Source organism: Passer domesticus, chromosome 6 (genome assembly GCF_036417665.1).
Source record: "Passer domesticus isolate bPasDom1 chromosome 6, bPasDom1.hap1, whole genome shotgun sequence".
Lineage (NCBI taxonomy): Eukaryota > Metazoa > Chordata > Aves > Passeriformes > Passeridae > Passer > Passer domesticus.
The window spans coordinates 33,690,107-33,717,583 of NC_087479.1; the positions used below are offsets into that span (position 1 = coordinate 33,690,107).

The following is a 27,477-nucleotide window of genomic DNA, read 5'->3' on the forward strand; positions in this document are numbered from 1 at the left end:
AATTTTTGTGTCCTACTGAAGGTCAGGAATAAACCAGAAAGCTGTGCTGAACCCCAACCCACCAGATACAATACCTTCCTCAGGTAGGTTTGCTGGACCCAACCATCTACAATACCTTCCTCAGGACCCAGCTCTGCCCTGGGGAACAGGGGACAATGTTTCCAAGGAGCTCTTGGTGAATCTGCCCACAAATCCCCCGTTCCTGCAGTCGTTACTTCAAAATAAAATCTGCCTTTGGGACTAGAGTCAGAGGTATGTGCTTATATCTATAAAACACTTACTTGAAACATGTCTTGAAGCAGTAATGTTATTTTAATGTTGTTGCCCCTAACCCTGTGTTTCCTAAGAAAGCTGTGGGATGGCAGGAAATGCACCTGTAATATGAGATGGCTGGAAGGGAGTAGCTGCTTCTCTTTGCTGATTTCTGGACACATGTGTGTGTGTGTTACTTTATGACTCAATAAAAGTCCCACAGGAGCTGTCCTGAAGGCTGCTTTCTTTTGTATGTCCAATAGAAAGATGACCCCTGGAGGAATGTATGATGTCAGAAGATGGGGTATCAAAATCAGTCAGATGCTCAATATTGAGCATGGAACAGTAGATGAATTTTTCATGGATGGTTTAAGATACGGTGGTTGTTTGTACAGCTCTAGTTACTAATTCTGTGCTGGTTTTTAAGGAGTATTTTTAATAATATTGCTTCTAAAGATAGGGATGGCTGGGGATTTAAAGTGGTGATTAAGCTGTGAAAATTTCAACACTATTCAGCAAGAATGAAAAGGTTACGGGGCTGAGAATATACCTTTAAATGTAGCGTAACTTTCAATTAAATCCAATAATTTTGGATTCTCCTTATCATGTTTAACTAAATAGGATTAAACTATTTTACTATACAAATGAATAAAGTCTAGAGTTGTTATCACAAGAAGTTTTTAATATGATTTGTGACAAGCAATATCAAAGTTATCAACTCTCAAGCTTCATGTTCTGAAACCAGACAACTCTCAGCAACAAAAAAAAGTTGTGCACTGATAAACATAGGAGGCGTATTGTATTTTTTAATTAAATATGAAAACATGAGCTGTGTACATTATTTTTTTCCCTAGAAAACACAGCAATTTCAAAAGTTTATCATAAAATATTTTCATGAAATGAGTGAACCAGCAAACACATGCACTTGTGTGCCTTCCCCCCTCCCAAGATAAAAGTGATGAGAGAGACATACGTAAATGTAATAGTTAACAGAACAAGTGGAATTTTGTCATAGTTTGGTTCTTTTTGGAAAGGATGGAATGTAACATTGTGCTTGACTTCCTATGTCACAACAAAAAATATTTGGTGCAATATTTTAACATTTTCTTTTTAAGTTTCAATCTGGTGGAGAAAAATACCTTTTTCTATAATAAAATATGTATGTTCTTCTTAAAACGTAACTTTTTTGCACAAAATAATTTTGTAAACTGTTATTTCAAGGGCAAGGTAGGCGGTCCCGTGTCAATGTCCTCCCCCCCACTTAAAAATGTGATCTGTTATCTGAAGCAAAACAGGAAAACACAAAAAAGAGCGGAGCAGAGGTTGCTTTGCAAAGAGAAGATAGGGTGTGTTGGACGGGGGAGAGGGGAGGGAGCGTGTGGTGCGACAGAAAAAAGTTAAAGGTCACTTTCGCCGTAGAGCGCTGTGGAGAAGGACATGTAGTCCAGGGCACCGGGTACAGCATCACGGCCATTGTAGGGTGCCATCCTAGCAATGCAATATTCAGCCTGGTCAGGAGGCAGCTCCCGCCGCAGCTCATCCACAGTGATGTAGTTCTGCAAAGACGACAAAGGATAAGGCAATCGTTACCTCTGGAAACTGGCTTTTCCCTGAGGGACAAACGCCACCCTGTCACACCGGGGCAGCAGGCAACACTCGGGGTCCCAACAACCAGACCTGTGCTGTACACCCACACAGGCAGCTCTCTGCACTTACACCCTAGCAGGACATGCACTCCTTCCCTACTGTTTGGACAAGCAAATGGTTTTTACAACGAAGATTGGTTTTGTGTGAGAGATGCTGGTGCAGCTAAAGAAAGACCTGGAGCTAAGTCAGGCAAATTTATTAAGACTGTGCCTTCCTGTTGACAAAGGAGGTCCTGCTGAAAGTAAATGGGAGGAACCAGGAATTTAATTTGGATGCTGTTGCTCATCAGCAGGAGGTAACAGCTGCTTGTGCTCCTTGGGAGTTGCCATTCCCTCCCTCCAGAGAAAGGGAAGGGGCCAATCCCCACTAGTTCTTGCTAGTGCACCAATGCAAGCAGCAGACAAGCAAACACTCTGTATTGCTTCCACAGTTCCAGCAACAGTCCTTTCACTGCAGACACTTTCAATAAGCAAGCAAAACTTAGGTAAATTCAGCTTCTGGAGACTGAATGCTCTGAGCTGAGCTAGCTCGGCCTCTCTCCAGGCAGGAGGTAACAGTAGCTGCCTGTTTGCTAATCATAATCACTATGTTGTCTTCAGCTAACTGACTCGTGGCCATTTGCAGTCTGTCTGAGCAATGGCTCAGGTTTCACACCATCCCTCTCTCTCCTGTGACTTGTAATTCCTTTTTCCCTTTCACTTTAATGACTGGAGTATGAGGGACTTTTCTTCATAATGAACTATTAATTCATGTTACAGTCACCAGAGTATGTCTGTTGCTAGGATTTTTAGTGAAAAAGCCTCTGCTAGGATTTTTCCTGTCCTGAGGAGCTGAGAGCCTCAGGAAAGAAATGTAAACAATAACTATCTGCTGCTGTGGAGTGCCACAGGTGAATCTTCCATTGGTCCATGTGAATTGTTTTCAATCAGTGACCAATCACAGCCACCTGTGCCAAGGCTGTGAGCAGTCACAGGATTTTTGTTATTCATTCCTATTCTATTCTTGTCTTTGTAGCCTTCTGATCTTCTTCTCTCTGTTCTTTTTAGTATAGTTATAATGTAGTATTTTAGTGTAATATATATCATAATAAATCAGCCTTCTGATCAACATGGAGTCAAGCCTCGTGTCCTCGCACCAGGGGTCCAAGTGAAAGCAACATATGTCAAACACTGACAAGTATATGTAATATACTATACAGAGTAAAGAATTTAGTAAGTAATACTGCATCTCAAAGTACCTATTTATTCAGTGGTTAGCTTATCTGAATAACATGAAATTTTCAAGCCTCTAAAGACAATAGAACTGGCTTTGGTCAGGGATATGTCTAAAGGACAGGCATCATGGGTTTCTAGATTATGATTAAAAATGTTTCTTAGTGAAAAATGGAAACCTGTACTGGATTGAAGGATAACTCACTACAATCTGAGAAACAGTACCCAACATTTCATGTGATATAACTAAAATCATTAGCAAATAAAGAGATACATTAATATTACATGTACATATTACTTGTTCAGTTATGTAAAAGATTAGTGGGCATTGTTATATAAGAAAAATAAGATTACATTTTTTATCAGCTGCTTCCCCTGATGATGTAAATCCAAAAATTAATACTTTTCATATCACCCTGAATTTTCCTACATTCAAACAATTTCTATGTTTAAAAGATGTCCCCCCGCAGATACAGCATACCCTCAATGAAAGTCTATTGATTGAATAGCCTCAATGAAAATCTATTGTGTAACAATTAATAGTGCCATGTAGATCTGAGAAAGATCATCTCAAGTTTACAGCTGTCAGTAATGAACAGTTTTCAAGCCTAATAAAAAAACCATCTGTTGAACTTGTTAATTTTAAAATAACAAATTGCGACCAAGTTCTTAATTAAAATTTTGAAGCAAGAGTGGGCTGCAAAGTTCTGACTGACAGCTGAGCAAGACTTTTGAGTACCTTAGCAGGCTGCTCATTAACCCACACTTTAACCTTGCACTCCTCCAGCACTACAGAATGCTCCTGTGAAAACACCCTCCCATGGCAGAGTGCTTCCCTTGACACTTTCAGAGACAAGAGAAAAAAGCAAGCAGAAGTTAAGCAGATACAGGAAAGCAAGGTGTCCTGACCTTATCTCCAGCCAGGATCTTGAAGGAAGCCATAACCTGGTCAGCAGTATCTGTATCTGCTGTCTCCCGGGACATGAAGTCGATGAAGGCCTGGAAGGTCACTACACCCAAACGGTTCGGGTCCACGATGCTCATGATGCGGGCAAACTCCGCCTCTCCCTGGAGAGCAAGAGAGTCCTGTCAGCCTGGGGACTTAGGCAGCACTGCTACCAAAGTGAGGAGAAACTGTTCAGCAGCTCATCTCACAGGCTAGAAAACAAAGCCAAATAGAAAACACCTCTGGGGGTTTTTTTAATCAGATGTTCTTTTTTTAGCTTGCTGTTGTGTACAAATGCTTCCCGCTCGTTTGTCCTCTGGAATAAAACATTGCCAGCTATGCCTGAGGATAACAGCAGCTCTAAAACAACACTCCTACTGGGGAACAATACCAACTGACTTCAGAGGAAGACCCAAATTTCTCTATACATGTGCTAGATGTCTGTAGCAGTATTTGAACATCTACACTCCTCAAATCCTTTTACTTTCATTTACTTGAAAGAGAACTTCAACAGATTTTTTCAGCTAACAGAAGAGATGTCTCTGGGATATTTCATAGTATTGTACTCATCTTTAACAGGCAGGCTTTGCAAAGAAGGACTTGCATATCTGGAGTGGCCCAGGGAAATGGTCTCTACAGGGAAGATCCTACAGAGAAGTTTTACTACAGAAACCAAAACCTTGTAGTGTAGTTTTCTTCATTTCCTTCTGCATTTAAAGCAAAGGTCATCTGTTCTCATCTCTGGGATTCCTTCCTCCCCAGGTAAGGAGGGAAGAGCAGAGCAGGGTCTTCTCCTGGGAACAGCTTCTCCTAACACATTTAGAACTGTATACCTTCAAGAGTAATTGATCAAATGTTACAGTCTTGGCACACTACACCAAAGAGTCTGTATTTATACTGGGCTGATGAGTGAGATGATTAAACACTGCTTTGCCTGATATCAGGAACAAAGACATCAAGAGTGCAGATAAATATGCTTGTACTGTGCTCTTCTCCTGCCCTCTGATGAGCATCAGTCTTTGGTGGAGCTCTTCCTATTAGCAGTCATGCCTCTCAAGGTGCCACGCGTTACTGCTCTGAATATTCAGGTATTCTGGTGAGGAAAAGCTACAGGGAGAATGGCTGGAACTTGAGCTTACATGTACAGGAACAGGGATGTGAAACAAATGGCAGGAACAAGAGGAGCAGCATTCTGAGTGTATTCAGAAGTGAGGTCACGTATACTTGCAAATGATTTCAACTGATATTCAGGGCTGGGGGAGGTTGTGCATGCTACACAGAGAGCAGGCACCAGTATGAGGAAGCTTACTGTTTCTTCCACTAGTAGCTACACAGTTTGATAAATACAATTTTTATGTGAAACATACAGGAATTAGACAATTATTTCCATTTTGTACCTTTGGCTAGAGCTGTGAGACAGGAGTTTTACATGTACAACTAAGACTAGATTTACCATTGCTGATACTTCTGGAAAATAAGGTTATATTTACCTTGATTCACTACACATTCTCCCTGTATTTTTGAAGGTGCCTACAGAATCACTTTGAATAGGAGTGACAGAGGGCTCTACATTACCATATTGTAACCCATGGAGATAAGGCAGGCTCGGAAATCTTCACAATCCATCATACCAGTCTTCTTCTACAGAGAATGACGCAAAGATGGAAAAAGCCAAAAGAGAAAAGGGAGACCAGTCCAGGGAGAAATGAACCCACAGGAGACATTACAAAGAATGAGTTTCAAGGAGGAGAGGATAGAAGGAGGATTTACAGGACAATAAAAAGTAACAGAGGAAAGGTAGTTTGTGAAACCATGAAGAAGCAAAGGTGGTTTTTGACACGTAATAGTTTATACACAAGAAACATTGGTGATGAAAAAGGGGCAAGAAGATATTAAGCAAGACAGATTGAGGAATGGACAATGAAAGGAGTTTTAAGTGACACAAAAGTAAAAAGAACAGTTTGGAGACATAAAAGGAATTCTCCCAACACAAAAAATTAAGGAATTAAAAAGAAATAGATAACGAAGTGCATTTAGAGAGGAAGTAGTATAGAAAAGTGATGTATATATAGTCAAACACAAGAACAACAACAACAACAGATGGATTAAGACAAACAAGAAAAGAAAGGGAAAAAACTGTTATTTTTTCACAGTTTAATATCTGGCTGCGTTCACCACTAGCTTTCAGTACCTGTGCATCGTTTCCAATATCGTAACCCAAGCTGATGAGACAGGCTTTGAATTCCTCAGGGCCAAGTGTGCCGGAGTGGTCCTGGTTATGCGGTGTGCCAGGCAGCAGGACATGCAGTGCCAGTGCGGTGACGGTGTGCGGCGGAGGGGAGGGACAACACAGGAGATCAAGGGAGTGAGAGGACAACCAACAGGTGCACCATGCAGTGGGTGAGGAGAGAGGAACGAGAAAAATCACATGCAGATACAAAGAGAGGGAAGAAAAATAAAAAGTGCACAACATTAGATATCACAATGACATTTCCGGATGTGCTAAAACTGCTCTTGGAACAGTTCCTTCTCAGAGAGCTCATCCCATGTTTAGAGCATTTGAATGACAAAAACAGCTGATGCTCAGAAGCCTCAAGATCTCAATCTCCCAAGTGAATTACTTGCATCACTGCTTGTTATCCGGTGTCAGAAGCCCTGTGTTTCACTAGTAACCCAGAGTGCAGGTAAGCAGGCAGAGGCAGTGGGAAGCATTGCCTTAATCTTATAGTCAAAAGTTCCACTAAAGGAGTAGGTGAGGGCAGGTATGTTTGGCAACACACCCAGGGAAGCTTAGCTGTCAGGGCATCCCAGGAACAGACAAAGACAACCAGCTGAAGCTCAGGGGAGCAGCGTTACGGCTGTATATATGAGACCTGCACACAGGGTGGAGCTTTGACTGGCAAAGCTATTTCAAGTGCTGAGCTCTGCCAGCAGCACAGATGTACAGTGCAGCACAACACAGCTTGGCAGCTGCTCCTCCCTTTGCTCATTGCCCGCTCCCCCAGTGTTTGGATGTACCCCACAAATAACACACAAGCTACTACAGGAACTAAGAATCCCCATCCATCCTGCAGAATTTTAGCTCAAAACAGCCCCAAAGCACTGAAGAGCCCCTGCCTGCTGCCACCACCTCTGACCAGATCAAGGAAGCTACAGACAGGATGATGGGGCCAATTTCAAGTGACTTTCTTCAAGAAAACCCAAGTTTTGAAGCCAGTGTTAAGCCTTCATAATCAAATAGTTGAAAGTGGGAAACCCCTGTTCTGTCTGTATTAACATTCAGACTGTTGTGAAGGAAGGGGCAAATGATAGGAAGGTCAAACTATAAAATCTACAGGGCTTCATGTGTCCCTCTCCTAAGAAAAGAACCCATGGTTTATTTTTCTTAGACAGCTAGAGAAGGGCTGAAATAGCCAGTGTTCAGCAATTTAAAAGCATTGCCAATCAATGAGGTCAGGCTGTCCTCAGATATAGCAGAGATGGTATAGAAGCGTGGAGAACAGATGGTCCCAAGAATTCTATAAACCAAATAATAATTTGCTCTCTGGAGAGGAATGGATAAAAGTCTAATTGCCTAAAAAAGCCTTCAAAAAAGACTTCAAAAACCTCTCCATACTCCTTGCTTTACCGGGAAATTTTGCAGTTTCCTATGAACACATACCTCTCCCTAACAACCAGGCTAACAATCACTTGGCAGTCTTCACAGAAATGAGTGATCCACAGGAGTGGCATTTTTAAGAATGAAACATCTTCTGTGACCCTGTTTTATCACAGTGACTGCTTGTTTTTTATTGCACTGTGCATTCCACATGGAAGCGTGTAGCTGCAGTCAGCACTGACTTACCCTGTCAAAGTGGTTGAAAGAAGCCCGGAACTCATTCATCTGTTCCTGGCTGATTCCTTTGGCATCACGAGTCAGGATCTGGTTTTCCACTTCGTTGATGGTTCTAGCAATTGTTGTTAGTAACTGCTCCCAGCCCACACGGATATGCTAGTAAAAGAGGTGAGGACAATGTTGAAATTAAGAAGTCACTCTTCTGCTTCTGAGGCCAGTGGATCAGATGTGCTACTCATTGCAAATTAAATGATCCCAGTGTGCAAGGCAGTCCCTGGTGTCCATTTTCTCAGAAAAGATTCCTTCTAATCTGCAGGTGTTTAAAATCTGAATTTTGACTGAAAAAAACCCATACTGAAGAGGCCAATTTCTGGTCTTTCTTTCTCTTTCTTAAGAAAAACTTGGTCCTATTGCAAAATTCCTTAGCCTGGCCAAAGCAATATATTGGAGGCTTTTAACACAAAGTTTTAACACAAATGAGAGGCAATGCTTCTACAGCTTACTTAAGCAGAAGACTCTCCTGACCAAGAAACTGAATAAAACACAGTGCTTGGAAGACACTGGTGCTCCCCTGCTTCTGCTGTTGCTTAACGGAAATGGCCAGAAACCAAACCAAAAAACAAGTTTCAAAGCCTGTGTTCAGCTGGACTAACGTTGAACACAGATTGCTCCCAAGAAACCTCACATTATCAACACGAAGCCAGTCTCTGACTTTAAAAAAAACTTCTGTTGAACTTTTTTCTTCTGCCAGGTAGTGGCAGCTCAAAATCATCAGCATTTCCCTTTCTAATCCCAGCTAACACAATCAGGTGGCAGGAGAAACGAGACTCGTCAATTTTCCAAGCAACACTGTGGGATCTCTTTCAGGTTGTTTCTGTTGTCTATATTTGGAATGGGTTGGCATTGGAATGGGTTGGCATGAAGTACAGTAGGCAAAAATGAAATTCAATGACATGTCATTGCATGCTTGGCCATATTATCAAGCTCTCCATTTTCCTGAGAACCACAGCACTTTGCCAGAGCTATATGTGGCTGACACTAACTGGCCACAGCAGATGAAGCTGTCTAGCTGCTGCCAGAACATTTACCTCCATGGTGTAGTTGGTGTGCTTGTTGTCAAAGATAAGAGCTTCCTGGATCAGCTGGTGGTCTCCTTCCAGCTGGTCAATCTTTGGTTTGTAATTCACAATGCTTTTCTCGTACTGCCGCAAGTGGTTCAGCTGGTCCTCCAGGGTCCCGTGCATCTCTATGGAAATGCGGCCAATCTCCTGCGTGTGCAAAGCCAAAGGAGTTAAGACTCCACTGAAAGGACAAGACCCAACATGCCTGACATTTATTGCAGCAGTTTCACTGTCACACAGCACGATGAGTAAAAAAAATAATCTCACGGAGCAGTTACTTCCCAAGAGCTGAGACAGTGTCAGCAAAAAATTTAGCACAGCACTGAACATTTTTCAAGTGAGGTGAATCACATATGATGTGTCTAATACAAGGATACAAAAGAAAAGGAAACTGCAGTCCATAAGCCAGTAATGTACCAACCCAGATCTTTTTCTGGTGTACGGTCTGCCACTAAGTTAGTTCTTCATAGAGACATTTCTGTAATTGCTCTCCTCTTTCCAGCTCCTGCCATCAGTAATAGCTTTGTATTTTTATGTTTTATCAACTCCAATGACTTAAACTAAAATCTAACCTAAAGAGAGATCTCCCTTAAAAATGTCTCCTCTGCAGAAGTTTGGTGTATTAATTATATTTATTTAGTCACATGTACCAAGGCCATTGCTGTGCAAGCAACTACACAAACTGTCTCTGAACTAGGATTTTGAATTTGTTGCATATAAACACAAATCTTAAAATACCAGTGTTCCCCATCTTAAGTAATGCTTTTTTTTCTGGTACTAGAGTAAGAGGAAGAAAAGTACAAGTGCCTCAGTAACCAATATCAATCTTGGGATTCTTGATATTTTCTATGATGTTTCTCTTGCTGTAACTTAAAGGAAGAATGGCTGTGACAGTGGTCAGGAGAGATCAGGAATAAGAGTACCAGTCAAGATCACAGATGAAAACAGTGTTTCAAACTTTGCAAAGCACTACCTCCATCTTGGTCTGGATCCAGGGTCCAATGACATTGGCCTGTGCACCAAACTGTTTACGAAGTCGTTCATTTTGCTGCTGGCGAGCGTGCTCTTCCATCAGGGCTTGATCCCTCCTGGGAACCAGCTGCCGCACCTACAACAAAGAGTAACTCAGTGAGCAGTTTAGACACACAAAGGCACATGTACAGGAAATGCAGAAGTTGCCACAAGGGAGGGAGGAGTGGGTGTTTGCACTGAATACAAGCTGTCATATGATTTAAGTCACAGTGGGCAAGCTCAAATAATGTGAATCCTATCTGCTGCAGGATACACACAAACTCATGTCAGGCCATGGAAGACCAGAAGCAGCTTCCATTCATTATCTGGGTTTTTGGTGGCTCATGATAACTGAGTTGCAGGATTCTGTTCAGATCTCACGTGGGTGATTTTGTTCGGTAGTAAGAACCATATGCACAACAGGTACAGACAGTAGCTGCTCTTTTAGAATTACAGCAGGGAAAGGCTACTTGGTGCAGAGACAGAACATCCAAGGGACTGAATGGTGACAAAGGACACTGATTCACACGCTATACTTACCTGCAGGTCAACTGAAGACTAAAACCCTCAAAGCTTTCAAATCCAGCAACTTTCATTTAAAATTAGCATGTAAAAGGGGGTTTGTGCTTTAGACAATTGTACCAAGTATCTCTTCCACTTTCCAAGTACACAGCAATTGAGCCAAAACCAAATTACTAAACCCCACAAAACTCAGCAGTAAGCACGGGAGGGTAACTGCAGAGTAAATAATCAATTTCCTAGGCCCACAGTGGTTGAGCAGTGACACTATCCCCCACTACCCTGCAAGGCTGGAAAGAACTCACTCACATGTTCCCATTTGCCATTGATCTCATGTGGGGTGATTGTAGTGTAAGGATTCGTTCCTGCCATGTTGACATGGTATGTCTGGACAATCTTTGAGACTTCATTGTGGATTCCCAGGATGGCTTGTCGCTCCTTGTCCGCATCTGGCAACGTGGCTTTGAACTGCTCATGAGCTGTGGTCAATCCCTGCAGAAGGAAGGCAGCAGCAAAGGGAGGGTAAGAACATTTCTCATGAAATAGCCTCTTTAGTGAATGTACTCCTGAAGTGACTGCAAAAGCTAACATACTCCCAGGACACAATGCAGGCTACCTTAAAACACTTTTCAGGTTCTCTCAGTATCACTAAAGGGATGTTTTAAGTAGGTAAATGATGTGAAGTCTTGTTTTCCCTCTCTTTCTGCCCCATATTGACCAGTGACAGCGATCACATACCAAAAAAAGGAATAATAGTGGCTATAATTTAGGGGGAACCATTCTCCAATAATGCTCAGTGACTGCTTGTTAGCCTCTTTGGGGAAGATCTGACTACTAGAATTACTATTAAAAAAAAGTCTCACTAGTTTAAATGCTCTATATGCACTTCTCCCATTAGGTATGCACCACTTCTACACCCAAAGTAACTCCAGGTGAGTACTGAGGGTGAGATTCAATTTGATCAGACTCAGCTAGAACCAGGTGAAGGTCTTCCAGCCAACTGCAAACTTGCACAGGCATCACATGCTCCTGCTGCTGGAAAACAGCTCCTTCTCCCTGACCACAACAGGCCCTTCCTGCTCCCCGTCTCGCTGCGGTGCCCGGGCTGTGCTCCAAGGACTGGTGGCTGGGGAGTGCTTGCTGGTAGTTTGTAGCCAGCTCACAAGCCAGCTGGTCCTGGCTCATCTCCCACTGCTTCTATGAGCCTTTAAGGTACTTCATCCCAGAAACCTAGAAGATCAAGTCTAGGGAAAGAGGCAGGAAAACGCATGGGAAACAGAGGTGTGTGCAGGGATCAGCAAGGGAACAGTGTGGACAGAAGGAGGAATGAAAGTAAACCAGGTGATTGACTGCTCTGTCTCACAACACACACTCTTAACTACTTTCTGTAAAATTCCTTCCTTACAGGGTGACTCATTGCTTTGCAGCTGCTGTAGTGGCCACAGAGATTTAACACAAGTCTGGGGGCTGGGAAAGACATTGCGAACAGTCACAAGGAGACATGGAGATGGTTAAGTGCTGTTTAGATTATTTTGCATTAAGAAAGACTTAATGAACCCCTTTGTTCAGGAGGGAAGGATGGAAGAAACAAGGAACTGTCACTCAGTGACTGTCACTACTGCACTGCAGTCCTGGCTGTGGTGCTCCCTATAGGCTTCCCATTTGCTGCCTCACTGATGGTCACACTCCTGTCAGCCACTCTGGCAGACATGACTTGGATTCTTTTCACAAGCCCATCAAGCAGGTGAAATAGAAGTGCCCACTGCAATCTAGGAAAGAGTAATTCCTACTCTCTAAGGTCTGCAGATTACCTTATAAACCTCAAGCTGCTTCCCTAACACCCTTTCAGAATGGGAAAAACTGAGATGCTGTCTTTGTCGTCTTAGAGAAGGCAAGACAACTTTAAAACAGTAATTGAGCACCAGAGTGGACAATTCTGGTTTTTCTTGTGCTCAGCACCAAAAACCAGCTAGTAGCTCAACTGTCCTCATGGTACAACTTATCACATAGGACCAAATTACCTGGACATGACATTCCATGTGAGAACTGACCTGCAGACCCTGTAAGCAGCACTAAGCTTTGCTCATGGGGGTTAAGAAAAATTCCACAAGGTTCTCTCAGTTTTCAGGTTTCCATTAATATGGCTCTGGAGTTATTCTGAAAAATCTGTTGTCAGTTTTTTGTGTCCAGCTAGGATGATGTATGTATGCTTTATACCTATTCAGATCCAAGTTTTTGGAGAAAAATCAAGGAAAAACATACTCATTTTTGTTTCTCTTGATAAGGCTCACTCAGTAGAGCAGAAGCACCAAAATATAACCTATAAATTCACACCACTCTGAATTCATACAACTCAGGAGACCCCAAACCTCTCACTGTCCCCACCTAACTGGTGCAAATGACTGCTCTGTACCTGGATCTCCTCAATGGTGTGAACGATGAATGTGTCCTGCAGATCCTCCATGGCCCCTTCCATCCAGTTATTGAAGGGGGCAGCTCGTTTGGCATACTCCAGGTACAACTGGTCAATTGTTTCCAATAGTTTCTCTGTCCTCTGTGGATGCACAAAAAGAAACAGAAGAAAGAAAATCAGGAGAGATGGTTAGAGAAGAATAATCACATAGATACATGGGTTGTCTGAGCTGCTCCTTCCTTTCAGACCTTGGTGCTCCCAGGATGGCACATCAGTAACAATCTCAGCTGTTAAGAGATTACACACTGGACAGATTTTTTCCTTCTAAGGGAAATAAAATAAATCCAAGGTCCTTTGAAATAAAACACAACAAGGCAAAATTTTAGGCAGAATGAGATACAAAACGCACTAAAAAGTAAAAATAAATCAATAGCCTGAGGAAACAAATGGCACCATAACTGAGCTGAAGAAAAGCAGCCCAAGTATACTGAAATGCAGCCCATGTTTAGAGTCCAGGATGTTCCAGGAGCTCACAAGTGAGCTGATATTGCTTGTGCCCACTGCAGCCTGGCCCCCATGAACGCAGTACCCAGAAGGCCCAGCTTGTGATGTGTCTCACCTCCAAGGCTTCTCTGCGCTTCTGGGTTAGGGCACCCAGATTATCCCACTGATCACAGATCTTCTGGCACCTGGCATTGACACTGGGAGAGTCGTAATAGTCCAGCTCACTATAAAGGGTGGGAAAAAAAAATGACAAGAAGTCAAATAATGACCCTCCACAAAAATAAGAGTAACATATTAGAAATCTTCAACAGTCTTGAAAACAGATTGAGGCAAAGAGATCATGGTCACTGCAAATAAAGCAAGTCAGGATGATATCAAGATCTACTTTAGGAGACACTGCATTATGTTGAACCAAACAGGACCACCCAAGGCCCCAACAAATCCTGAGGCTGGATACCTGATGGGAATAACTTGCCAAAGGGGGGAGGGAGCATAGACTTTTGCTCAAACTGGAAATAAGCAGATTATGATGAGAGCAATCTGCTCCTATATTCTGCTTAAGAACATTATGCAGTCTAACAAACTGTGACTTACACATCGGAATGGAAACAGAAGATTTTATTAGGAACACTAAGAAACTGCTTAAGATTGTCCTAAGAATTGCATAGTACAGGTGGCAAGGAATAGCTAAATTACATAACCCAGTAAATTTATTTAGGACAATCCCAGAATAACTGTGTAGGTTTCTCTCCTATATGCCTGACAAGAAGTGCTTTGCTGACATGTCTATAGGCTGACATTCAAGGAACACAGGCTGGTAAAAGTATAACTGGGGAAAGGAGAACAAAGGGGCACACTAAAGCTTGCAGCCTTGCATTGCTTCATGCACTGCACGCGGGCAAAGAGGGAGAAATCTGCAGGCAGAGGGAGACCAGCCAATCTGGGAAGTGTCAGCCTTGAAAGAAAAACCCAAAATAAATCACTGGGAATAATTCACTGAGTGACCCTGAGCCATCTGACAAGCAATTCTTTAATCTCTTACACCCCCCAGCCTTGTTTCTTCATGCCATTGTACTGCCCTCCTGGGGTGTGTGGGCACAGCTGTTGGTGGAGTCCTACAGTAAACTAGCCAGTAACTGATGGGGGCTAAAAATAACTTCTTTGCTAGGTTTTTAATCCAGATCAGTTGCTTGATCTACTTTGCTGCAGAGCCAGCACTGCAGATGAAAGAATTCCTTCTGAAAGCCTAACCTGTAACACACCTGTGCTGGACCACTGCAGTTAGGGAGGGCAATGTGCCATGTCCCCAAACATTCCTGCCATGGGCAGCTGCAGTGGCTTCCTCCACCCGCTGCATCTCTCTCTAAGTGTGTCTCTGGGGGAGAAAAGAGCTCTACCATGGTTTTTCAGGGCATGGCCTCTTTGCTGAAATGGAAGATGACTTTTATAACAATAGCAGAGTGTGCTTTTCTTACACTTTAGAAGAAATAACCTCTCCCACAGCTTAGGCCTCAGTCTTCCCTGTTGTTCTTAGAGCTGCGGCTGCTTTGGCTGACATGTAGTGTGTGCTTTCGAAGTGGCAGGTCAGACTGTGTGCTGGTCAGTGGCTGACTAGACAGACTCAGTTTTAATCTTACTGACATGGAGGATTGCCTTGAATCCTCCTCCTGTTCCAAGGTCAATCCTCCAGTGGAAAAGAGAGCAATTCTGTAAATCTCTGTTGTTAAAGAAGATAATGATCTTGATCCAATAATCCTAATTTTTTAGAGAAAAACAGCTCTTCAGCCCAAGAGGACTGATCTTGGCCCAGACATTAACTTCAGATAGGCCAGTGTGATATATAAGTCTTTTAAAAATAGGAAACAGAGTCAAAACCAAGTAGTTTAGACTGTTGCCAAGAAACATGCAGGGTTTCAAAACCTCCCTGTGCTGCAGCTGCTAGCTCTTTGCCTGCCTGCCATCTCTAGCAATCCTGATGAGCCCCCTATTTCTCCTGGTAACCTGTATTATTCAGGTTAATTTTTCCAGGAAAATGAGTGGAGGTGAAGGTTTCAAAGCTGGAGGGAAGCAGGGAAAGAGCTGATCTGCTGCAAGGATGCCCTGCAGCAAATGCTGAACAGAACGCAGGTACTCTCGGGGGAAAGAATGAGGCCACAATGGGCTCAAACAGCTTTCTCCTTGCTGAGATATAAGGAGATAAAATAAGGAGGATTTTTGGTTTTTTTCGTAGAAGAGAGGAAACTGAGACCCTCCTATCCTCTCCTCTTTCCTTCTGGTCCTGGAGAAGTATGACAGTATTACAAGTCTGAAATACAGCATGTGCCAGCAGCAGGTCAGTCTCTTTAGGAAAGGGCTCATGGCAGCATAATGAACTGGAAGAGGATGGAAACTTGGCTTAGGTGCGTAATTCTGCCTCCTCCTCAACAGCACCCACGGCTCATCCATTTTCTGGCCTGCTTTTCTGTGTGTCCAGATACTGGAGAGCAGTATCCTAGATACTGTTTGGAAACACTGGGAATTCCCAGCATTTTTGTACGGGGATGGATTTTTTGCTCTCCAGAGGGCAAAGCCGACTAAGCCTCCCTGGCCCCAAGGATGGGACGTGCGCTGGGTGCCGTACTTGAGCTCTTGTGCAATAGCAGCAATCTGCTCCACGCGGTCCTGGTGTGCAGCCAGGTCACTCTCAAAGGCCTCGTGTTTCTTCAGCAGGGCCTTGATCTCCGACAGGGTTGCAGTTTCGTAATCCTTCTGCTGCAGCATCGCTTCCTTACCTGGGGAGGGAGCCAAAGGACAGAAGAATGAAGGACAGGACCCAGGGTGGCCAAAGCCAGCTCTCGCCACCCAGGCACCCTGGAGGGCCCTCAAAAGGGCATCGCCTCACTCCAGCTGCCCTGCCCGAGGCTTGTCCCCGTGCCTGCTGGCCTAGAGAAGCACAGTGCTCGCTTTCAAACCACGAAGTGTGAGTTTGCCATTAATAACACAGAAGGGCACATAATGCAGCTTAAGCCAGTACTGTCACAGTTTACACTGGACTCGTCTCAGTACATGCAAAATGGGTTATGCTGATCCTGTAAAAGCCAATAGTAGCATTTACTGTAGAGGAACTTTGCTCTGTGGCTGCTCTCTTCTAGCCAAAGTTCTCACTTTGCCACAGTTAGGAAATGCCAATCTTGACTGCATGATGCAGAACCGAGATCAAGCTGGTTTCCATACACTGCTTTCTAATAAAATAAGAAATAAATCTAGCCTTCTCAAGAGGAAACTCTCATGGAAGGACCCATCTCCTCCTCCCTACATAACCGTCAGCACTGTGTCAGGAATAGGAAGCATGTAGGTTGGCATTACCATCTGTCCAGGACTCATGAATGGATGCCTTCTGCCGGAACTTCTCTGCCAGGTGATCCAGCCTCTCTAGCCTCCGGATCTCATTCAATAACCACTCCTCGTAGCCCTTCTCAGCCTGCTCTAGGCCACCCCAGGCATTGTTTATATCCTAGAGACAGAAACATGAGAAGGGAAGGGCAAGTTAGAAGCTGGAGGGAAGATGTTCACCAGCATTCGTCGCAGTGAGCTACATGGCTCCAGCTGATGGGAGAGAGTGAGCATGGGCTTTTCATCTCACAGGGCTTTGCAGACAAGTCAAGGAGACAAAGTGTCAGACTTAAGGCAAGCAGGACTAGAAGTCCAGGATATAACCATTTGCAGAAACAAGCCTCTCTAAACACTTCTGGAGTTTTACAGTTCCCCTACATCAGACTTTAATAAAACTCAACCATTTCTGAACCAGAAAGAACAAAAGCCACCGAGACATCTCCTCATAAAGACATGCAACTTGTGAAGAGTCTCACAGTCTGATTTAGACACAGGGAAGCAACGATCACTTGATCCTCTCCTACCATGGCCTTCCTGATCTGTATTTTTCAGGTTTCCTCTCACGGAGTAGGTCACTATGAAGGTGGGCATTCTCTGTCCACCCATGGGCAGAAAGGGACTCTAGTTTTTTAGGCATGTTTGGGGTATACAGAAGCAGGCACCCCCACTCACCGAGACCATTTTCCCTTCGGAGGGCATGAAGGCTGGCCTATTGCTGAGCCGCAGCTTGGTCTGCAAGGTGTTAAAATTGATCTCAAGTTGGCACTTCTCTTGGACCTTGGGGGGCTTGTGCAGGCGGCGGTAGTCGCGGAAGTCCTCCAGTTTCTGCTGCATGGCTTGCATGGTGTTCTCTGGGGCACGGTTCTCCAGCCAGGGGATGGTGCGACGGATCCACTCCAGCAGCTGGAGAAGCAATGACAACAAGCCCTGAACTGAAAATTGTGCTGAAACTGCAGGTGTTGCTCTGATTTCATAAGGGACCATTTACTTTTATGTTTGCTGTCAGAAAGATTCTGCCACCACCAGCAGGGCTCATAAAGGAAACTTGGCCAGCTTTTTTGGAAGTTCTTTTTTTTAAAATGAGCAGCTTATTCCCTACCACACTAAGTAGTATTGCTTGTTGCAGCAGTGCCAATCCAACATGCTTAAGGCACAGCTTTTGCACAAGCAGGACCAAAACTATATCCTTAGATTATGTTAAAGCCTTGAGAATTTTGCTGGACTGCTGCATAACTAAAAGATGCTATAAGTCATATTATCTCCATAAGAATCTGACAGGAGAAATCAAGTTCTTGCCTTCAGTTCAGCATTACACTTTCCCTTACTCTAGCTTCCTCAAAGTCACTGTTGCTCTTTGAATATACCTCCATAACAAACCTATCTGGACACTTGGCAAAATGCTAATGCAATAGGCAGTCTACAGTGTGAGTGGAGTAGTGTCCTGCTTTTCATATCAGGCTTATGGGTTATGTTTGCCCTTCTATTGTCCATCTTTTCCCTACTTACCTACCACAAACATACTCCAGTCCACATTTGGTCTCTTGTAGTTTCCCTGTTGTCAGTCTGTCAGCCTTCTCAGTTAACAAAAGCAGCCTCCAGCTTGCATCTGACACAGATTCTTTCCATTATCAGCAAATGCATATTTCTTTCCTCAAATATCTCTAACTTTTTTTCTCTGATCCAACTCCTGACTTCTACAGTATATTAACATACAAGCTGTATGGAAGATGTAATGACCTTGTATAGTCCTGACAAATGCAAGTTAAACCAACTTGATTTTTTCTTCCATTTTAGCATTTCTGGGTTGGCTCCTAATAAACTGAGACAATCAAAGCTTCTCTGTGGAAGCTTTCTGTTTTAAAGTAGATTGCTCTTGTCTTTAAGGTGACTTTGGTCTTTAATTTCAAGAGGAAAAACTAATTTTCCAGGGAAAATAGCAGTGGTTCAATAGCACTCCCCAAGATTACTTGTCAGTATTAAATGCAATTCTTTTCTGCATACCACCACTCAGAAAGCAACACCTACATCACTGGCCAGTTTTTCGTAGTCTTCCATGAGCTGTTCATTTTCTTGGTTGACTGCCAGCACCTTGCAGATCCGATTTGCTGCTGTCTCCGCCTGACAAAGAGAAGAAAAATGGAAGAGAAAAATGTGAAAAAAAAAACCCAAATCAAAACTTGTGGCTTAGCTTCCTGCTACATACCTGCAGGTTAAAATCTCCTACCCTTGGCTCTCACAGCCTGTCTGCACTTTGAGACATCTGTCCTGACCTCTCTGCTTTCCATCTGGCCTTCTATAATGATTTGTTTTTTCCCTTCTTCAGAGATTCTCAGCTGTACTGATTCTACCCTGTATGTTGTGGGACAACAAACGTTTCTATGCTTCTTCAGGAGCTGCTTCTGTAAGAGGGCCTTGTTGTTTGCTTCCTACCAGAGGGACCCTGGCTACTTCTTCACAAAGAGAGGGAATTTCTCCTGCCACCTCCACTCCCCACATCAGCATTCTGGAGCAGCAGCAACAGAGTGATGTCAAGCTGATGAGACTGTCTCCATACTTTTAGTCCAAACTGGACTTATGGGAAAACTCCTAATTTTGTTTGGAAGATAAAATGGTAGATACTCCTCTCAAATTCTCCCCAGCAGAACTGTCTTCCAGTTTTCACTGTATTTCTGGCACTGATTACAGGGCCACCTCCTTGGTGAAACATACACCTACCATGTATTCAGAGTCTTATGATCCAGCCAGAAGAGGGTTTCTTTTCCCCCCACTTTTCTGGGGGTTCTTTCTGCTTACTCTTCCAAAACAAGTCTCACAATAAAAAAATATCCTACTGTTACTATTTAGGTTTGGAATTTTTTTCTTTCTTTCTCTCCGTTGTGAGACCAAAACCTGGTTCTCTGCAGGGAGCTCAATGTGTCAGAACATGAAAGTAAGGATCAGAAAAATCCCAGCTATGAACTCAAGCAGTGTTTGGCATGGGGGACATACAAGCAGGCTGATTCTTGCACAGAATGTATCTGTGGCTTATCAGCTCCCTTTATCATTACCATGGTGTGTGCCATGCCACAAAGCCTGAGGAGATACCCCTGTGATACATCAGGGGATTCCTCAGACCCCTCTTAGCACAGTGCAGCTGTGACCCTGGTGCTGAGGGAAACTGTTACAGGTACCCACAGGCCCCCTTGGCAGAGGCTGAGTGCAAATAAGGAGGAGAGGCCAACACACAACAAACCAACTGTGAATGCTGTGTCCTGCCTCAAAACTACATTTAGAACTGATGCCAAAATAAGTTTTGCTGAGTTTATAGCTGGTAAATTTCAACTTTTTTCTATTTTTAGAAGACCTTTTATTATCTGTTTATTCAATCTTCAAGGACATTTGAGAAAAAAACCTCTAACTTTTGCAGCTGATGTAAAGCAGCAAGAATAGCAATAAAGTCATAGGCTGGACAGTGATGTATGGACTGCTAAGGTCCCAGGGGGCACAGCAATCTTATTCATTTGTAGAATGAAATGAAGCTGTTAAAACATCTATTCAGTCATCTGCCCCTTCACTAAAGTGGACCAGCTATGAGATACACAGATTATCAGCTAATTTAAAACACATCAAAGAGACCTGTACAGGAAAAGAAGCAGTTTCACTTAAAAAGAAACCTGCAAAAAGTGCAAACAATGGTTACATTTAAGAAAGCTTGTACTTTGACCTATTTTTAACTAAAGTTTGTACTCTAATGGAGTGTATTTTGATATTCAGAGAAAACTATAGACATGGGACCAAATATTATGTCAAAAAGACATTGCTAGAGCCCTGCCATGATATGCCTAGTGACTGCAGGGAACTGGCAGTACCTAATGTTTATCTCAATCACTCTGGGAGAGGTGCTCATTTAACTTTCTTATTTTTACACCCCATGTGCTCACTGCAGCAGCAGCCAGCTGTGCAGGCAGGATCCCCTTCCACTGAGGCATATTTACATGTATCTGATGATAGACTTTCTCCAGCTGCCCAAGTTTAAATATGTGTGTGTGTATATGGGTGTTGAACAACTGTCCAAACAAAAAGACCCTAAGAATGTCAGCAGTTACGACATTATTTGTGTTATCCTAATGGCAGGAGTGTAGAGGCTTTTTTTCCCCCACCAGTACTTGCCTCCCAATGGTCCCTGCCTTGGAACTGCTACTGCTCCATGCAATAATGTGCTGCTGCTGCTGCCACAGGAAAGGGTCTGTGGCCACAATCACCATTAATGTCACAAGGAACACGTTACACTGTGCTCTGAGCAAGGCAGGACAAAAGGATGCCAGAGCTTTCAGGCACCCTTCACAAATACCCTCCACACTACTGCTAATGAGCTGGTCCATGGTGATGGCAACCTCAAAACTAAAGTGAAACACTTTTAGGTAAAAGAAGAGTGGTACACCAAGATGTTTACATGAGGCCAAGGCAGCTCCCCCTACACCTTCATCAGTTCAGTGGAAAAAGCTATTTTGGCTTCCCCACACTGCTAAAGGCAATGATGCATTTAGGATGTTCATGCTAACTCCAAAAAAGCCAAGATGCCCACAAGGCACAGGGCTGCACTGAGAAGATGCAGAATCCTGGGCTCTGGAAGCTGCACACCTGTATTCTCAGAGAACCTATGTGTGCTCATCAGCTTCAGTGCAGCACCATGCTGACACACTGCACTGCTTGCACTCAGAGTTTTGGGGAGGGCAAGCCCAGGACATTCTCCTTGATACCATGCTGCTGTGTCTATGCACATGCTGTCTGGGGGAATCAAAATGAAAAAAACTGAATGGCAGCAATTTATCTGCCTTTTGTCTTTTCTGTACTTCTCAACCATAACTTGAACTGCTGAGGACAAGTGTAGAGTTTGCACTCTCTCTAGTTCATGGATCCAAGTCTTTCTGCTGAGGAGGATCATGAAGGAAGGCATTCCCACAGTGCACTATGTAGGGATGCCCGCCTGTTGCTCTCCTCTAGCCTCAGGGGAAGATGCCTGGCTGCTGCTGTCCTCTGCCCTCAGAGGACCACTCCAAAATACTATACACCAAACACAATCTCTTAATAAAACAGTAAAACATTAGTTAGAAATTGCCACAAGTTTACAAAATATTAAGCCAACCAGTAGTTGCATGCATTTAGTGTGAAAGTCAGAAGCGGTTAGAAAACAAGCAAACCAACCAAAGCAGTGTATCTACAAATATATATATATATATTTAAAAAACAGCATAGAGAAAAAGCAGCCATCTACATACACATGTCAGGCTGGGGACCCTGTACCTTCAAAGGCTCAGGATAAGAGAATGAAAGAAGCAGAAAGCGGCTCATGGGACTCTCCCTTCAGGCCTGGTGGCAGTAATGAAAAATCTGGATGAAAAATTGAGCGATATCACAGTAAGTCACCTAACCCTGCATGAAGTGGCAACACAGTAACATCTGGGCAGGGGCTTGTACTCAGCAAGGGTCTTGTACTTTGCATTTGCCTGCGGGTTTGAATCAGTGTCATTTAGCAGCTGGCTAATTTATGACTTGGGCAGCTCCAAAAAGGAGCTGTGCCCCTCCTGCCAGGGCACAGTTGAGTTGCTGGCCCATCAGGACTGCTAAAAAATGAAAAATGTATTAAATCTTCCTTGTAAGCCAGTTGGACTACATGGGATTGAAACTTTAATACTGAGACACTTCATCTGTAGTTTTTGCCCCAGCTACTTGGTTCAGGTCCTGAGGCAAGCAGAAGACTGTTTTCAATTATCCCAGCAGACTGAGCATCCACCTAAATTGCTGATCAGAGCATGGAACCTGCTGAGCAGGTTTCCAAATAATGGAATGGGTGCAGAGAGAAAAGGAAGAGATTGGCAAGTGGCATGGCTGTTTCTGCAGCAGGCTACAACCCTCCTCATACTGTGGTTTGATGTTTCCTGGAGTTGCTCAGGTTAAGCAGACTGCATGGAGCAGTCCCTCAGGGGCACCTGGCAAACAGCAGGCCTTATCATGAGGCTGGCATGATTTCTGAAACTACAGTCTTCCTGGGCAAGTATCAGCTGGCTGGAGCTTGCAGACTGGTCTTGAGTGTTTTGAACAAAAAAACCACAGGATCCTAGCGGAAAAGTCATGACTACACAAATTATGCCAAAGGGGCAAGTCTACTGCACTGCCGTGGGACACATTCCCAGTTCCTTGGAAACAAGACAGTATCACGTAATTCATATGAAACTGGGCAAAGAACAAAAAGCTTGAACTAAAGAGCTGCTGCCTGGAAACTACTGCTTGCATTTGCCCTCTGAAAGGCAGCATCAGCATGGAAACTGAATCAATGCTGGGACCATCAGCACTGCTTTGCACAAGAGATGGAATCTTCCTGGAGTCAGATTAGCCCTCAAGCTGGGCAACACGAGCACTGCGTCTCAAATAGAAAAGGCCTGTCCATAACATGAAGAACATAGTCTTGGATTTTGGATTTTACTGGTCCAAAGCCTCCTACTTGAAATTAGCAGTAATCTTGTGGAAGGGCCACAGCCCAGGCAGGTAATGACATGGGAGAAAAGAATTGACCTTTTTCCTTTATACAAAGGATTGCTGGGAAATTGCTTGCCCAAAAGTGACCTGCAACTATTTAGTTCCAAATATCCTGATGTCAGGCAAAGAGACTTTGGAGTAAAGAGGAAGCAGAGGAAGAAGGAAGGCCTGAAGTTATAGAAATGGGCAAGGCAGAGGAAAGCTAAATAAAACACATAGGTGGTTTGGGAAACAGAGGAGAATTACAAGGGAGAAACAAGGAATGGAAAAGCATGTGAGTTTGGGAAAGCTGAAGGCCTGGTAGAACTGAACTTCATGGCTGAAGCACAAAAGTGCTATGTAACCAGCTCATGGATGATTCAGCCTAGGAAAAGACCACTGACCTAGTGGAGGCTGAGTGTGGAAGGCAGGAGGGCAGCCCAAGAGGCTGTGATTTCCTGGAGTGGGAAGATTTGACTGTGGTACTTCTGGAGGTGCATTGCCTGGCCAGGACAATGCCCACTAGTTACTGAAAGGGTACTGCCTCTGTCAGAGCAGACATCCATTTATCTTCCAACGCCAGCTTTACCAAATGCTTTCTCCTCCGCTGTGCTGTGAGACCTGAGGGAAGGAGCAGCTCAAGTCTGTCCGAAAGGACATTTACATTACTTCTCCAGCAAGATTACAGATGGCATATCCAAATGCATCACTGGATGCATTGGCTTCCCTGCAAAGGCCCTGGGCGGACGGGGTGTGGCGTTCCTCACTGGAGAGGACAGGTGGGCAGGGCGGGGTGAAGGGAGGGGTTGTTAGCAGTAAAGTCTCACCTTCTGCGCCCCTGAGAAGGCGTGGTAGTAACATGAGACATAGGTCATTATGGCCTTCTCATCCGGCCTTAGCGTGCCTATAATATCTGTGCAGAGAAGGAAAAGAGGTTGAAAGGATAAAGTAAGAAGCAGCACATAGGATAAAACAAAACAATCATGGGTGGCGTGAGAGAGGGGGAGAAAACTTCCCATCATGCATTGCAGGACAGGCCAAACAGATTTCCATGCGGAGAGCTGGGAATTCGGATCAGAAGGTGGCTAGCAGTGTTGGCTTGTGGCTCAAAGCGGCACCCCTCCCTACCCCCCAATCCAGGGGGATCCTGAGATGAGGATGTGGGCTCTGCACCTTCACAGCTGCGGTCTGGGGGCCTGGCCCAAGGATGCAAACAAGTTTGGAGATCTGAACACCCGCGCTCGAGGCCCTTCGTACGCCAAGGAGCTGGAGATCAGAGCCTTCCCACGCAGAGCGCTTCCTACACAGATCTGCTCTGCTGCAACGTGCACTGCCTGTTCCTAAGGCACTCAAGTACAGGAGGCTGCTTGGTTTTGGCAAGAGATGCATACAAGGTTTCACCCACAAAATGTTTTCCTGAAGTGACTCCATTACCAACAGGAAAATGGCTAAGCCAGAAGTAGTAAGGACTCAACTGCCTGGTTTCCAACACCGGATGAGAAAAGAGGGGAAAAAAAGGAAACAAACGAACAAAACCAGGCATCTCTGTCATAAGCAATGCTCTGTTTACAAAACCACCATGGATGTACTTGTTAGACATGCTTTGTAAGCCCCAGGTGAACTGGGACTGAATTGGTGGCACAGCTTGAGAAAGCAGCAAGTTCAGACCTTAAAGCAAGGGTGCTGGAACCTGCAGCATACATAAGGCAAAAGATAAAGCTTTGGCCATTCATTAAACCCTACATAAAACCCCAGTCAGCTCTGTTTCTCCATCTGTGGAAAGGACAAAAAAAAGAAAAAGAAAAAAAAGGTGAATAGGTGCCTGTGTTATTTCCCATGGGGGCAGGCTGCAGTTTCCTGCTGTGCAGAGCATCTATGTGGTGGTCTTTACTTTTGTAAGACCAATCATCCTAGCTCAGATTTACCAGGATCAAGAGGTCCAGGTTCTTGGCCATCAGGACAGCAGTTCATAAGGCAAACGGAGAAGGCAGAGCTCCCCACTCCCTTAAATTTGCATGTGTGCCGAAGTGTGGCATACCTGAGTGCCACTGGAAGTACTGCTGACTAGAGGGAAATGGAATTCCTGGCTCCCTTGCCCCATGTATTATATTTGGGGCACCACTTTGAACCAACAGCCAACTCTACCAAGAACATAATAATAAAGATGCTCGTAGCTAGAGAGGAGAGAGAGAAAGAAAAAAAGGTTTGGACATTAGCAACGGCACCAGGTGTGCTCTGTGGAGGGAGCTTGGGATCCTGTGATACCTTCTGGGCTCCTGAGAAGGCGTGGTAGAAGCTAGAAACATAGGTCATGATGGCCTTCTCATCAGGACGGGCAGTTCCAACAATGTCTGTCAAAAAAAACCTCACGTTAAGAGCATAATCAACTGATGGGAGGAAAGCAGAGGAGGGGTAGAACCACAAGTGTCCAGGAGCCTGCTGCAGTGTGCGTGTCACAGCGATTCCACAGGGCTCCCCAGTGCTCCCCAGAAGATGTGTGTGTCTCAGGACCCAGCATCACCCTTCTGGTTCCCTCCCTCATCATAAAATTCCCTCCAGAGTCTGGCCAGGCTAAGGCAGCCATATGTCAGCATGTCTTGTGTCACAGCACTTCACTGTCCTGAGAACATTACTGTGATTGGTGGATTGAATCAACCCAAACTGGCATCAGGCTGATGTGACTTCTATAGACATTATACTGCCATTCCTCCGTGCAGTTCTGTTCTTCTGGAAAGATACTTTCTCCCTTCTTTTCCATGTCTCCCTCCTCCATTTCAACACAATGATGGCTTGAATTTCAAAAGGCCCTTTCATTAGTTTCAGTGGAAACTCAACACCTCCAGAGATCAGAATTAATGGTGTGGAGGAATGCACATTAGCTTGACTCCATGAGGGAGGAGAGAGATCAGTAAAGAGCAATGAGAACTCCTGCCAGGGGCCCTCTTCATCACTGCTACTTTTGCCGAGATTTGAAGCTAGATCCGCTTATTTTGGAGGCGTTTGTATTTCCTACAGAATGGCAGGAAACATTTGAATTTACTCTGGAAAGCTCATGAGTTTTTTTTTTAACCTTGGCATGACGGATGCAGGGAAAGCAAAACTCCTCTCTGGGGATGGGAAATACCACCTAGGAATATGAACATCCTAGTTACTGTAATACAGGTTCACTGGGTTTGGCTGTCCCATTCCCACCTTTCCTCTGCTCCTCTCACTCCTTTATTTAACAAAAATGTTTAACTGCTTCCCCTGTCCAACCCAAGTCTGAAATACAGCTTCTACCATTGAAGCCTGCTGACTTTAGGCAAAGAGCCAACAACCAGTGAACTATTTCAGGCTGTTGTTTGTACTCCAGAGTTACAGTCTTCAAAATCTGCTGCCAAGCTGGTCCTGACAAGGCTCTGAAAAGTAATCCTTGCTATCCCAGTGGCCCCAGGGATGCAGTCATAATCAGCAGCAAAAGCATCTCTGAACAACATGGAACTCTACCTTGGTCTCCAGACCCAGTCAGTGAAGGATCTTCATGCCAAACACTTCTGAGTAGTCAAGAAAAAGCAGTCTATAATAATAATAATACCATGCCCTCAAAAGGAAGAACACCAGCAATGTCAGAAAGACCACAGCAAAAAAACCCTGGAGCAAAAGGAACACAAGCCTACACCATCCACTAACTGAGTATTTGGCCTGATAATTGAAAGGGAACACTTCAGTCAGCAGATGACAGGTGTTACTCATCTCTGCCTTGTGTGTCGATCCCAAGCTAAAATCTCCACGCTAGACTCAAAAGACTGAAGGACAGAGGAGGAAGAGGGAAGCAGAATATGTGACTCATTATTCCATTTTAACTTCTTCCCTATACATTTACTACACAGTCACGCAGGGAACATTCAGAGGTTACTGGAATCTTGTACAAAAGGACTCCACCTAGAAGAAGTGGAAAATTTCTTGAAAAAAAACCAAGTTAAAAGCTGTTGGAGTCTACTTTACCTTCTGCATCCAGCATCTTCGGAATATCCAGGTATTTCTCAGCCACATCAAAAGCTGTGTTTAGATTAGTGAGAGGATCATCCTGGGAAAGACATAGAGGAAGAGCATCAGCATCAATTTTTAACAAGGTACACAGCATTTCTCTCAGAAAGAGCTTTGGTTCAGGT

The 27,477-nt window shown here is 44.1% G+C and overlaps 1 protein-coding gene across 6 annotated transcripts in view; it reads right to left on the bottom strand.

The window, feature by feature from the left end:
* Positions 1-913: 913 nt before the first annotated feature.
* Positions 914-27,477, bottom strand: part of ACTN1 (actinin alpha 1) — an 86,726-nt gene continuing 60,162 nt past the window's right edge. The window contains exons 7-22 of one of the 6 annotated variants that reach the window (XM_064424302.1): positions 27,311-27,392; positions 24,154-24,239; positions 18,857-18,949; positions 17,504-17,734; positions 16,805-16,952; positions 16,080-16,230; positions 13,575-13,683; positions 12,956-13,096; positions 10,852-11,034; positions 9,986-10,120; positions 8,980-9,159; positions 7,901-8,047; positions 6,248-6,328; positions 5,632-5,697; positions 4,020-4,178; positions 914-1,808 (exon numbers count right to left, since the gene is read on the bottom strand). In XM_064424302.1, the coding sequence (XP_064280372.1) occupies positions 1,650-1,808; positions 4,020-4,178; positions 5,632-5,697; positions 6,248-6,328; positions 7,901-8,047; positions 8,980-9,159; positions 9,986-10,120; positions 10,852-11,034; positions 12,956-13,096; positions 13,575-13,683; positions 16,080-16,230; positions 16,805-16,952; positions 17,504-17,734; positions 18,857-18,949; positions 24,154-24,239; positions 27,311-27,392 (2,151 nt within the window). In that variant the 3' untranslated portion in view covers positions 914-1,649. Of the gene's footprint in view, positions 1,809-4,019; positions 4,179-5,631; positions 5,698-6,247; positions 6,329-7,900; positions 8,048-8,979; positions 9,160-9,985; positions 10,121-10,851; positions 11,035-12,955; positions 13,097-13,574; positions 13,684-16,079; positions 16,231-16,804; positions 16,953-17,503; positions 17,735-18,856; positions 18,950-24,153; positions 24,240-25,591; positions 25,678-27,310; positions 27,393-27,477 lie in introns of all 6 variants that reach the window. The other 5 variants (XM_064424301.1, XM_064424307.1, XM_064424304.1 and 2 more) reach the window with 5 other exon arrangements.